Source organism: Pseudophryne corroboree, chromosome 7, assembly GCF_028390025.1.
Source record: "Pseudophryne corroboree isolate aPseCor3 chromosome 7, aPseCor3.hap2, whole genome shotgun sequence".
NCBI classification, from domain to species: Eukaryota; Metazoa; Chordata; class Amphibia; order Anura; family Myobatrachidae; genus Pseudophryne; species Pseudophryne corroboree.
The window spans coordinates 21939064-21952082 of record NC_086450.1 but is presented as its reverse complement, the minus strand read 5'-3'; the positions used below and the strand labels follow the sequence as shown (position 1 = coordinate 21952082).

Here is a 13019-nt window from a genome sequence, read left to right as displayed (position 1 = left end):
TCCGTATGGGCCTGAAAATGTTTAAAGGGCCTATATTGAGAAAGGGAGGAGCTGTGACCCGTGCTTTGAGGGTGTGGCCAGAGCCGCGTGGGCCTGTACACCCCCTATACTGTCAGCCCCAATGTCTCCCTAAATACTTTTTGCCCAACCACGTGGCCACCTAGTGATCATGATATCGTGGTGATAGGCCTATTTTGATATGGAGGTCTGGAGCTGTAATCCCCTCTGCCTTATTGTTAATCTGGCCCTGACTCTATCCCCAAATTCCCATGGTAGTTACAACATCAGAGGTGGTGCTTGCCAAAGAATGAGACTTGATTAGTGTACCCTAAGACAAGGAACTATGATTAAATATTAAGTGGACGGTGCCAGTTATGCTCAGAAGCACGTAGGCTGTGGCTGTGCCAAGTATGGCAAATACAAGAACATGACTATGATACAATATCCCAGGGACGGTGGTATCAGGATCCCGGCGCTTGGGATGCCGGAGGTCAGAATACCAACAGCGGCATCCTGACGTGCAGGATCCCGACACCTGGAAGGTAATTATGCTAACCCTCCTGTTCTACCCCCTAACCCTCCCTTCCCGCAGCCCAAACCTAACCCTCCCCAGCAGTGCCTAAAACTAACCCTCCCTTCCCGCAGCCCAAACCTAACCCTCCCCAGCAGTGCCTAAACCTAACCCTCCCTTCCCGCAGCCTAAACCTAACCCTCCCCAGCAGTGCCTAAACCTAACCCTCCCTTCCCGCAGCCTAAACCTAACCCTCCCCAGCAGTGCCTAAACCTAACCCTCCCTTCGCGCAGCTTAAACCTAACCTTCCCCAGTGGTGCCTAAACCTAACCCTCTCTTCCCGCAGTCTAGACCTAACCCCCACACTCCCGCAGCCTAACCCCCCCCCCCCCCATAGTGGTGCATACTCTTAACCCCATCCCCACAGCCTAGACCTAACCTCCCCCCCCCCACCCACAGCCTAACCCCATCCTCCCCCCCCCCCTTCCTGCATGCAGCCTGGCCTTAAGGAGCCCTGGCATCTTACGTTCGGGATGTTGGCATTCCGGCACCAGCATTACCATCCATGGCGGGATTCCGGCATTGGCATTCCAACCAGTATTGGGATTCAGGTGTCACTATTCTGACTGTCGGTATCCCAAAAGCCGGTGTGCCGCATCCCATCTCAGGGCTGACAAAACTTGACAGATGGCTTCAAACTCCTGAGTGGAATGAAAGTACATCGGAGCAAATACTGCCTGGAGCTACTTCTAGCAGGGTTTTTTTTATGTTTCAGCCTCCCGATCGCATTGTCGGTGTCTGCTAATATTGCTCCTTTTGCTCCCTAGGGATCCCCAGGAAAAACAGGACCTACAGGCTCTTCGGGAGACAAAGGTCCATCCGGTCCGATCGGCATGCCTGGCACTGTTGGTCCTGTTGGAGAGCCAGGGGCAGAGGTACCGGCACTCTTTATGTTGCGTCATGTCTATTATCACAGAAATGGTATCTACCTGACTAATGTGCTAACCGGAACTTGTGTTTTTATCTAGGGAACTCCTGGTAACGATGGCGCCCCTGGACGCGATGGGGCTCTAGGAAAACGCGTATGTCTATTTGTTTCATTTTGGGTTTTATCTCTGCAAATATTTGAAGTCTAAGGTGTGATAATTAGAGGCTTCATTATGCAGTGACGCCACAAGGATTCTGCTTTCAAGCGTTCACATTTACGTCAAGTAAATGTTACCGGCTTCCTATAGTTGTACGCCCAGATTATATGGTATCCCCAATATAAAGCTTACATGTCTATTGTTGATAAGGTTTGCTGGCTGATTTAGTTTGTCGTTAGCAATCTAATTAAATTCATCTGAACCATCGTATTTGCTGAAGCTTATCACTCATCACGTCTGTTATGCTAAAAGTAAAATGTAAGTAAAAGGGGAATTATGGAAACATTGGAAATCCAGAGGGAGATGTATGGCATCAAACTTTCCAATGAGGTCAAGTTGCCCATCGTAACAAATCAGATCCCAGCTAGATGGTTATATGGGAAACGTCTCCATCTGTCCTCTTTAGAAGGCTTGATACATCACCCACCAAATCCATCAGTACCATTAGAGGATAAGCTAGAAACATCAGTAACACCAACATGTAGGATTCAAATAGAAGTAATGGATCTATGTTCAATATTGCAGGGTGATCGTGGAGATTCTGGACCTGAGGGTCTTGCTGGATCTCAAGGTGCTCCAGGAACCCCAGGGCCAGTAGGTGCACCGGGAGAAGCTGGACCAAGAGGTGAACCAGTAAGTAATTTGACATTACTCTTATTATCTATTTAAGAAGAATGAAGACCACGGTTTAGGTGGTTTTTGTCATACAATTGATGGAAGCGGTTAGATGACTGCTTAATGAGGTTGTACCATTGTAATCGCATTACATATCCATGGATTACATTTTACTGTATACCGTATGTAACATAAAAATATTAGTCTTTTCTATGAGCTTTTTACTCTATTGAAAGAAATCTAGATGTTTTGGTAGTCGTAAGAAAGAGTACATGTATACAGTATAACAACTTCTTGTTCATTGCCATTATTGCCGGGTCATCTTAGCGTATCTCTCTTGCCCTGTCCCCTCTCTCTACTGCTCCACCTCCCCCACCTTTGTGTCCCACCTGCTCCTATTGCTGCTGCTCGTTCTTGCTCCATTCCCCGCCTTGTCTTGCCTGCTACCCTGTCAGTCTGCTACGCTGTCCCGCCCAGTTCCTGATCTGTCATGTCCCGCCTCCACACTCAATCCTGCTCCCTTACTTGCCTTGTCCCCGCCGTACCACTGTGTACACCGCTACAGCTAGGCTAGAGGTCTGTCCTGTCTACCTATCATTGGGAGCCATTGGGCAAGTGGCACGCACCCTGCCTCTCACTGCACATGCATGTCTGACCCAGTAATGTCAATTATTAACTTATATTCTTTACTGTTTCTTAGGGTTCCCGCGGCCCCATGGGTCCTTCAGGAAGAGCTGGGAAACGAGGCTTTCAGGTAGTGCACATGTTTTAGTCTTCATATTTTGCATGAAATACAGCATATACAGTAGATTTATATTGCAAAAAGCATGGATTTAATTGTGATGTCATTTACTAGGGTCCACAAGGTCCGCGTGGTGATAAAGGAGACAACGGTGAACGTGGAGATAGAGGACAAAAGGGACACAGGGGTTTCACTGGCTTGCAAGGTCTCCCAGGTTCCCCTGTAAGTTAAAAGAAAAAATCTTAGTCCATTTGGATTTCCTTCATCTATGATCTAGTGCTTCTATAAGGTCATGACATTCTTCAGTGACTTCACAATACCAACAGTATAATCCCTTATGGACAGCACTACATTGATTCATAGTTACCTTCTGTATACTGTGCCTCCACAAATATGGATGTACTTTGTCTTTATTTGTAAGTAGTCTCATATAAACAGGTTTTGTTTGTTTTTTTTTAGCAATTTTACACAGTCCTATAGACATCTTTAGTGTTGGGCCACACATAGTGGCCAAGTGGGTCCCGTTCAGCGGGACCCGCTTGGCCGGAAGAAGACTGCAGGCGCCCAAACATGTGCGGCAGTCCTGCCACCGCCGGCTCCAACCACAGCATGCTGTGGTTGGGTTGGATGACAGGACAGCGGGATTTCAAGGTGAACATTGTTCTGCAGCATCCCGCGGGTCTCGTTCAGCGGGACCGGCTTGGCCGCTATGTGTGGCCCAAGCCTTAGGGAACTATATCTTTATAGTCTTCTATTCTAATGAAATAATTCTTCCTTATGTCCATTTATGTCTGTAATTTCAACATTTGGCATCAAAGTATTTAAAAAAAAAATTTTGTCCACAATTTTAATATAGGGCCCAATCGGTGAACAAGGTGCTACCGGACTTCCCGGACCGTTCGGCCCCAGAGTAAGACTTATTCTTCTTATTTTCTTTGTCATTTTCACTTGCATTGCTTTCATCCCAACAAGGGTCCCACAAAATGTTCTGTAATATCAAGACATACTGTATAATTTTGTTGTTGCACTGTATAGAATGTACAAGAAACCTTTCAGCTTATTTCCCAGGCGTTCAAGACTTTATGGCTTTATTTAAGCCTCTGTTGCATGTGGTCCCACCTATGGAAAATGTTTAAGCATTTCAAACAAGCATGAAAAAAAGACCTGAATAGTCAAAATACACATTGATAGAAACATATGGCCCAGTCATGATTCTACTCCAGAAGTTTAGACAAAGTTTTTGAAAGTCGAACATGACTTTACTAATTTACCAGTAGAACTTTGCAATGACTTCCACCAAAGTTATTGCTGAAAGTAAAGCAACATAATTTGAATATAATTAAAATTTTTGCTTCTTTTATTTATATAGGGCCCACCCGGTCCAGTTGGACCACCAGGAAAAGAGGGTAATCAAGGACCATCTGGACCAATTGGACCCCCTGGAGTTCGAGGCACTATTGGAGAAGCTGGACCAGAGGTAATGGTCACATTCATTAAATACACAATGATACACAAGCTAAATCGAAAGCTGACATTTGTTTCCATTTTGTTCAGGGTCCTCCTGGTGATTCTGGTCCTCCAGGTCCACCCGGGCCCCCAGGGCTACTCACAGCTGCCATAGATGATTTGTTAAGTGGCTACGATACTATGCCGGATCCACTTCCAGAATTCACTGAGGATGAAGCTGCTGGTGATGGAAAGAAGAACGATCCAGGGGTCCAGGCTACCTTGAAATCATTAAGCAGTCAAATTGAAACAATGCGCAGACCCGATGGGTCTAAAAAGAACCCAGCGCGTACGTGCGACGATCTAAAACTGTGTCACCCTACAAAGAAAAGCGGTGAGTAAGATGTGCATTATAGGTAATCATTGCTGGTAACCTGCAACAATAAACACATGAAACAACAACATATCCAGTTAGTCCACTTACAGGCCAAAAATATTCAAGTCTGCAGTTGCTACAATTTTCAGATCTCACTCAATTTCCAGAATTCAATCACTTGACATTGCATTATCTATATTGTTATAGTTTAACCATATAGGTCACAGACTTTTGTTTGGTAAAAAGTGTTTAGTTGGGAAACTCAGGTCTCCACCAGGCATAGTATGAAACACGAAACACAAGCTTTAATTATTAGCAGTTACAATAAAACAAAATAAGAGCAGATTTCGTCCCATAGAGACCCCTAAAACATGTTGCCAGATGTATCCAAGTAAAGTTCAGGAACTTTAACAGATGTATTAATGACAGAGTAAAGTTTCCGACGCATATTGTCTTTAACACAAGTGGTTAAATAGACTTTACCACATGATGAATTCTAATTAACCACTGGTGTTAAAGGTGCAGTATGTTAGCCTCTGTGATAAGAACAGCTTAGTAGATCACAGCCAGGTTAGTTTTGTGAGCTCTAATCAGTGTTCTGGTAACCAGTCAGCTGTGCAAACTAAGTCTCATTAGGGGATTATTTACTACAAATCGCATCTGCTCCGCATGTTTAAGCAAAACGTAACAGGGAAAATAGCAAAACATGGAATGTTTGTGCATTAAAAGCATTTTAATTTTGGATTTTGGGATTAAATAAACCAGGAAGCAGCAGCTTTTATAAACCACAGTTTAGTAAATAAACCCCGCACACTGAGGAATAATGGGGATGTTCTCACACTTTTGGCCGGTAGTGTATGTTAATAAATAAGTTAAAATAAAAACAAAAGCTGTTGTAACAAATTCACTTTGCTGTCTTTTATACCGCTGTATGTGTTTGCAGGAGAGTATTGGATAGATCCCAACCAAGGATGCTCAGAGGATGCCATAAAGGTTTACTGCAATATGGAAACTGGAGAGAGCTGTATATCTGCAAATCCCTCTAAGATACCTATTAAAACTTGGTGGTCTGGTAGAAGTGGAGATAATTTTAAACCAATATGGTACGGTGTTGATATGAACAAAGGAGCTCAGGTATGTAATTTAGTAATGTCATAAAATATGGTTCGGTTTATCAGAAATACATGCAGGTGGTCTTTGCTATATAAATGTATCCTCATCCACCTATTTTTGCACCATATGTCGAGAAATGCACCATACTATATGTTTTATTGTAAGACGTTAACCATTTTTTTAATATTGATTCCATGACACTGATATAATTGTAATTAATCACAATTTCCAGCTACGATGCTTCAGTTTCATTGGTCCCGTAGGTCTTTCTATGTTGGTGTACTTTCTTATGCTTAGCCCCTGCATAGCCACCAGCTGCAGAGATCTATTGCCTAGCGAAATAGCTGTTGGTGCACTTTCTTACATTTAGCCCCTGCATAGCCACCAACCGCAGAGAACTATGGCCTAGAGAAATAGCTGTTGGTGCACTTTCTTATGTTTAGCCTTCATATAGCCACCAGCTGCAGAGATCCATTGCCTACAGAAATAGCTGTTGGTGCACTTTCTTATCTTTAGCCCCTGCATAGCCACCAGCTGCAGAGATCTTTTGCTGAGAGAAATAGCTGTTGGTGCACTTTTTTACGTTTAGCCTTTGTATAGCCACCAGCTGCAGAGATCTATTGCCAAGAGAAATAGCTGTTTGTGTACTTTCTTATGTTTAGCCTATGCATAGCTCCCAACTGCAGAGATCTGTTGCCTAGAGAAATAGCTGTTGGTGCACTTTCCTATGTTTATCTCCTGCATAGCCATCAGCTGCTGAGATCTATTGCCTAGAGAAATAGCTGGTGATGCACTTTCTTACGTATAGCCCATGCATAGCCACCAGCTGCTGAAATCTATTACCTAGAGAAATAGCTGTTAGAGCACTTTCTTGCATTTAGCCCCTGCATAGCCACCAGCTGCTTAGATCTATTGTCTAGAGAAATAGCTGTTGATGCACTTTCTCACGTTTAGCTCCTGCATAGCCACCAGCTGCTGAGATCTATTGCCCTAGAGTAATAGCTGTTGGTGCACTTTCTTATGTTTAGCCCCTGCATAGGCACCAGCTGCAGAGATCTTTTGCTGAAAGAAATAGATGCTGCGCAGTACTTCTGATGCCTACAGTACATTAGGAAACAAGTACAATGTGTACTACTAAACAGACTAAAAAAAGATTTCAGGTCCACAAGCATTGTGCGAAACGTGGCATTTTTCAATAGCAGACTCGCTATCAGAGACAGGCCTATGAGAGCCCAGATATAGGGGAGGTTGGACAAATTCTGGGGATATGGCCAGCCCCCAAAATTAATTTATACTTCTGCTGCTGCATTCATCCCGTTGCACAGCTGGGCCCCTCCCCCTCCTTGGCACCCCATATCAGAGAGTTTAAGGCCACAATAACCTGGCAAGCAGGGCACCTTGCCTGTCACCTCACTCCCTATAATGCAAAGCCCAGTATACAGTAGAACCTACATTGGTAGTTAGCATATAAACCAGAACCCTAGTCTACTAGGCTATAAGGCTAATATATTCAGCAGACCTATAATATGGTGATGACCATAAAAAGCAGACGTAGAATCCAATTGTTAGGTGGTTCAAAGTGGCCCTCCAGTCTGGTTAATAGAGTTTAAAGCACATTTCCTTTCAAATGGCTGGTTTATATCTGCAGTATAACTTCCAATCTTGTAGCATAGTATAACAGATACCTCATGTCTAGAGGCTCCTGTGTACAGTAGAAGTCACATCCAATCTGGTAACAAAACTTAGTCCCCTCTCCTATAGTGACTGGTATATGGCAATCAATTTCAGTCTGCTGGCTACAGAATAGAATGTATAGTATATAGAAGTCAGCTCCTATCTACAGTATTACCCAGTGTGTAGCAATCACATCTACTGTAGCTTCCAGTATAAGACCCATCTCCATAATGTACTCATCTCAGGGCCTCTTAACAGCAGTGTAGGCCCCTGGGCACAGCAATGCACTGGAGCCCCTACCCATCCTCCAGGGGTAGGGGTAGGGGGGTACTGTCAGTGGCAGCTTTGATGTCCCGCAGGTGGTAGGGGGTGTTCTATCTTACGCTCAGAGTGTAGGACCTGGAGCAGTAATTTCTACAAATTACTCCTTTACTGCTCAGATGATGGGAGATGGGGTGGGAGGGTGAACACCAAACTGTAGAAGGGGGCATTGGGCTGAATGAATGAGCCCCTGTACATGACTTCCAGGGTGGTAGGGGTTGTTTAATACGCAGGGTAGGGGTGGATAGTGGAATGGACTTAATATTTATAATTTTCTGGTGGGAGGGCAGCTTGCAGATATCTGCAGATATCTCCAGTTCCTGGATGTAGATTTCTTATCTTTCAATGTGATAAAAACAAGAGAGTCACACCTTTCATGAGATATTGGGGAATCAGAGTTCAGGAGCCAGAGAGCAATCCACCGACGAAAATATAAAACTGCATACCAGGCGTGTGGAGCTAGAGCAGGGACCAGCTGCTGGAAGGCTGATATCTCTTGTTTTGAGCATAGTAGAGACAAGCTGCTAGTGTCCACCAAAAGGGGAGAGTCCCAGCTTTTGGAGTATAACCTCTGAAAAACTATACATCAGACAGAACCCGAGATATCTGGTTGGGAAGAGCAATTAACAGTCTTGGAAGGGGACCACTGCTTTGGAGTCGGATATCTCCGGTTCCCCAGAGCGTGATTCTATGAAATGCATTTCAATAGCTTTTTTTGCACCAAATCAGTATAGAGCGTTGCTTGTCTTTAATCTATTTGTATTATTTCTTTGCAGTTTGTCTATGGAGAAAGCGACTCGCCAAACACAGCTGTTACTCAAATGACGTTTTTGCGTCTTCTGTCGAAAGAGGCTTCACAAAATATCACCTACTACTGTAAGAACGCAGTGGGGTACCTGGATGAGAAAACTCAGAATCTAAAGAAGGCCGTTATCCTTAAAGGTGCTAATGACCTTGACATCAGGGCAGAAGGAAACAGCCGCTTCAGATACACGGTGCTAGAAGACAGTTGTTCAGTAAGTGCGCAGGAAATGCCTCACCGCTCTTCTTTTTAAATTATGTGAACCAGGGGCGGCTCCAGAGGTGGGGCTGCAGCTCAGTTAGAAATTCAAATAGGGGAGGCACGCCAACTGTCAGTGGTCAGTTTGAAATGGCAGTTGAGGTGGCTCCTCTATTTGAAGTTTGAACTGACCTGCAGCTCCACCTGTGGAGCCACCACTGGTAGGAACTGATATGGTCAATAGGTCCATTGTATGGATCCCCCTTTCTTTAAATTTGTCAAGCTTTACTTTTATTACAGTGGAATGGTGTATAAAGTATAATACCACCATATACCATACCGCCAAAATAATAAATAAGACATATAACAGACTTGGGCCTCATAGTCATTAATCTTGGGGTTGCATTACTTCCCAAACCTGGAGGGTATCTGGGGGTGAGGTCGACAGTCAATAGATCGACCCCATATGGTCAACATATATTAATTTGACAGTTACAAAAGGCCAACATGGTGAAAAGTTCAACATGTAAAAGGTCGACAAGTCGAAAATGTTGGCGGGTACAAATGGTCGACATCACAATGGTCAACACATATATGGTCGACGCATGTTTCCTCCCCTCTATTTATTTAACCTTTTTCATACTTTACCATCCATGTGGACTATGATTGGGAATTGAAACCTGTGCTGAGCACTGTGGTAGCGGAGCGAGGTTCCTCGCCAGAAGCATGGTGGGTGAAGCGAGCCATGTGAGGGGACGCGGTACACTAATTGGGGGGTCACATGTGGTTAAACATACTACATGAGAACCAAAAATGCAAAAACACCTGTGTCCACCATTTCCGTGTCGACCTTTTCACTGTGTCGACCTTTTGTACCTGTTGACCTTTTTCGGTGTCTACCTTTTCATTGTTGACCTATTGACCCTGTAGACTTTTTGACAATGTTGACCAGGTGCATGTCGACAATAGGAGGATGATGTAGTAACTGGCGACCTAATATTGGTTGACCTAATGATCCACACCCAATCTGGAGTGTCTATTATACTACTAGAAATAGGTGTCATAAAGTGTTTTTGGCTAATTCAATATATATCACCATGTCTCCAGCTAGTGGCAATTTGCTTGTGATTGGGGACATTAGCCAGGCTTATTGCGTAAGCCCCATGTCATTCCCTCAATCACAATGACTGTAGAATGATTGAGTCCACGCAGATCAACCCTCTACTTATCTGCCCAAGTTGCCCATCATTCCTGGCATTATGACTGGGCACAAAGACCAAATTTTCTCTTGTTTGGACAGCTTTTAGTAGAAAGATGTTTTATATTGTATCATTGTTTGACTGGTCTCCTAAATGCCCTTGGCATCAATGGGTTACTGGCATCCAATGAAAGTTATCATACACATTTGAAATATCAAAAACCCACATTAAAAATAAAAATGGTAGCGTAATGGGCTACAATATTGGTGTCCTTTTTAATGTATTAATGGAGCAAATGATGGGCTAACAAAGTTTTTCTTTTTTCTTCTTGTACATTTCCAGAAGCGCAGTGGAACTGTTGGGAAGACTGTCTTTGAATACAGGACCCAAAATGTGAAACGCTTACCCATTATCGATATTGCCCCCGTGGATGTTGGCAGTGGAAACCAAGAGTTTGGAGTGGACATTGGGCCAGTTTGCTTTTTGTAAACCATCAACGTAGTAACCTAGGAACTTAAACTGACTGAGGTTATCCTGGGACTCTTGAAAACTATAGCTGGCGATGCACCAGCACTGTACATACAGTTTTCCATTATTTTCTATTTTGTAACATCAAGTACCTGGCATTTGGCGAAAGTATTTATTTTACATTAAATTTTAATTGTTTTTGTTTTTTTTAGCATTCTCAAGTACAGAAATATAAATACCTTAAATGGACAGATTTTTTTTTATAGTTTTTTTTTTCTAATCTGCAGTGTATTTGCTTATCAGTTTCACTTTCCAATTGTGAAATGCGTAGACAAAAAAGTCACTGTGCCTGCCCAATGGTTTGATGAGTAAAACTCATAGGCAGATTGAATTTGTTTTATAGCTAGATACGACACCCTGCGCTCATGTTTTTCTTTTTGATGAACCACTGCCTTTGTAATGTCTTTGGGATCAATTCATCAAGCTTTTTCTATTTGCCATGTTGGCTTGTGGTTGAACGTTGTAATATAAGATAAGAAAATTATTATTTAGCTTTTATTTTTTCCATATTAGGGAATTTATTTGAAATTGGAATTACTGGGGTTTTGGTACAAGTTGAGTCACTTTCTGATGAGCAAATGGGATACGGATGACTGAAAGTGAAATGCGTCACTTGTCAAAACCCAAAATGTGATGTTGTGTCCAGTCTAACTTAACACCAGTAGAAACGTTTAGCTCGCAACACACTAATTCACAAACCAACATTTCCTAATGTGCTACAACCCCTCATATAAAAAATATTTACTTCCTATCTAGACTGTTCCCAAAGTGGCTTTATTAGATACCTGGTTTGTTGACCACTGTTGATTGGACTAGCATAGCCAGTTGAAAAGCTACATTATGTACAGGTAGACTGTTTTTGCTATTACGCTTTAGTCATTAATGGGTGTGCAAATTTTTATGAATCTGCATTTCTTTTTCTGGTGTGTGCCAACGATAGCATGATATGATGTAACAAAAACAGCCGGTTCAATGGTAAACTTCCATTTCCGTTAATACATGTTCATACAAAACAGCACATTGTAACAAAGCTTGGTGGATTTGTCATCTAGGGGGAGATGTATCAATTCTCAGAGAGTGATAAAGTAGATAAGTTGACCAAAACAACCAATCAGATTATACTTTGTCACTCTCCAAGGTTTGATACAGTACATCTCTTCCTTAGTCTTACTTGTCAGCTGATTTTCTACTTGTTGTGTGGTTCACGTAAGGAGATGACATTGGAGTGTGAGCTTTGCTGTAGTGCAAAGAATAAACAAAGGAAATATTTATTAACAAGGTATAAATGCAAAGTAGCTGGTGTTTTAAATCTCTAGTATGGCGGAAATGTATCAAAACTTCGAAAGACGACAGCTGGTGGGGTTGCCCACCGCAACCAATCACATTCTAGCTACCATCTTATAGGGTACTAGATAAATGATAGCTGTAATCTGATTGGCCGCTATGGGCAACACTTCCTTTCCTGCTAGGAAGGTTTGATCTATGTTCCCCATACTTCATACCAGACATCATTGCTTACAAAGATAACTTTTCTTTTAAAGTATTGAAGGGAAGGGGTACATTGTTGGAAGTGAACAAACTGCTATGTACAGTATATGAACAATATTTTCATCTTTTCCCCAAAGATGTCAGGTACAGAAGGCTCCAACCTTTCTTAGCATAAGCTACCTCATCTCTAGATGCTGAGATGCATATACTATACTTCTATTTCATTTTACATACCAAAAGGTGCTATGCTTTTACTGTTCTTCGGAGAATGGGGAGAGTCAGTATACGTGTTCGATGGTGCTAAAAATTCATTTTGTAAAACCCTGAATAAATAAAAGTTGACAGCTCCCCGTCAAGGATATTATTTCATAAGAGTAAACTTAGTGCGTTTTTAATGATTGCACGAAAAAATGAAAAATATATAGCAAGTTCTGTCTTTCATTCTTGCGTCTGGATATGCCGCAGCGGACAGTAACGACGAAATGCTTTTCCAGACCAAAAAGGCAAAATGGAAATCATTGCACTCAGAAAGGCAACCACAGACTTAGTGCTACCTATGTATCTTTGCAAAGCTTTTCATTAATCACATGCTTCTCGTTTGTTGCTGACCGTGGAATTCCTCAATCTATATAAATTCCACATTGTATTAAACTGCAGTGAGAGCTTTGTGTCACCTTTTTTGGCTCAGATGTGGTAGTGGTATGTAAACAAAGAGGCCTTGAACATTTTACGGATATTTCAATTCATTCATTGGATGTAATTCTGGACTGGTGTCATCCGGGGCGGATTTAGGGGTCAGGTCACCCCAAGGCACATTATTGCCTCCCACCTTCCCCCCTTCAACACCACCAAATCAATTCT

General features: G+C 42.7%; 1 protein-coding gene across 2 annotated transcripts in view; it reads left to right on the top strand.

Moving 5' to 3' along the window:
- COL5A2 (collagen type V alpha 2 chain) overlaps window positions 1–12522 on the top strand; it is a 266184-nt gene extending 253662 nt beyond the window's left edge. For both annotated transcript variants that reach the window (XM_063932735.1, XM_063932734.1), the window contains exons 44-54: window positions 1339–1446; window positions 1540–1593; window positions 2182–2289; window positions 2972–3025; window positions 3128–3235; window positions 3870–3923; window positions 4383–4490; window positions 4568–4853; window positions 5779–5969; window positions 8720–8959; window positions 10485–12522. In XM_063932735.1, the coding sequence (XP_063788805.1) occupies window positions 1339–1446; window positions 1540–1593; window positions 2182–2289; window positions 2972–3025; window positions 3128–3235; window positions 3870–3923; window positions 4383–4490; window positions 4568–4853; window positions 5779–5969; window positions 8720–8959; window positions 10485–10631 (1458 nt within the window). In that variant the 3' untranslated portion in view covers window positions 10632–12522. The remainder of the gene's footprint in view (window positions 1–1338; window positions 1447–1539; window positions 1594–2181; window positions 2290–2971; window positions 3026–3127; window positions 3236–3869; window positions 3924–4382; window positions 4491–4567; window positions 4854–5778; window positions 5970–8719; window positions 8960–10484) is intronic.
- The last annotated feature ends 497 nt before the right edge of the window (window positions 12523–13019 follow it).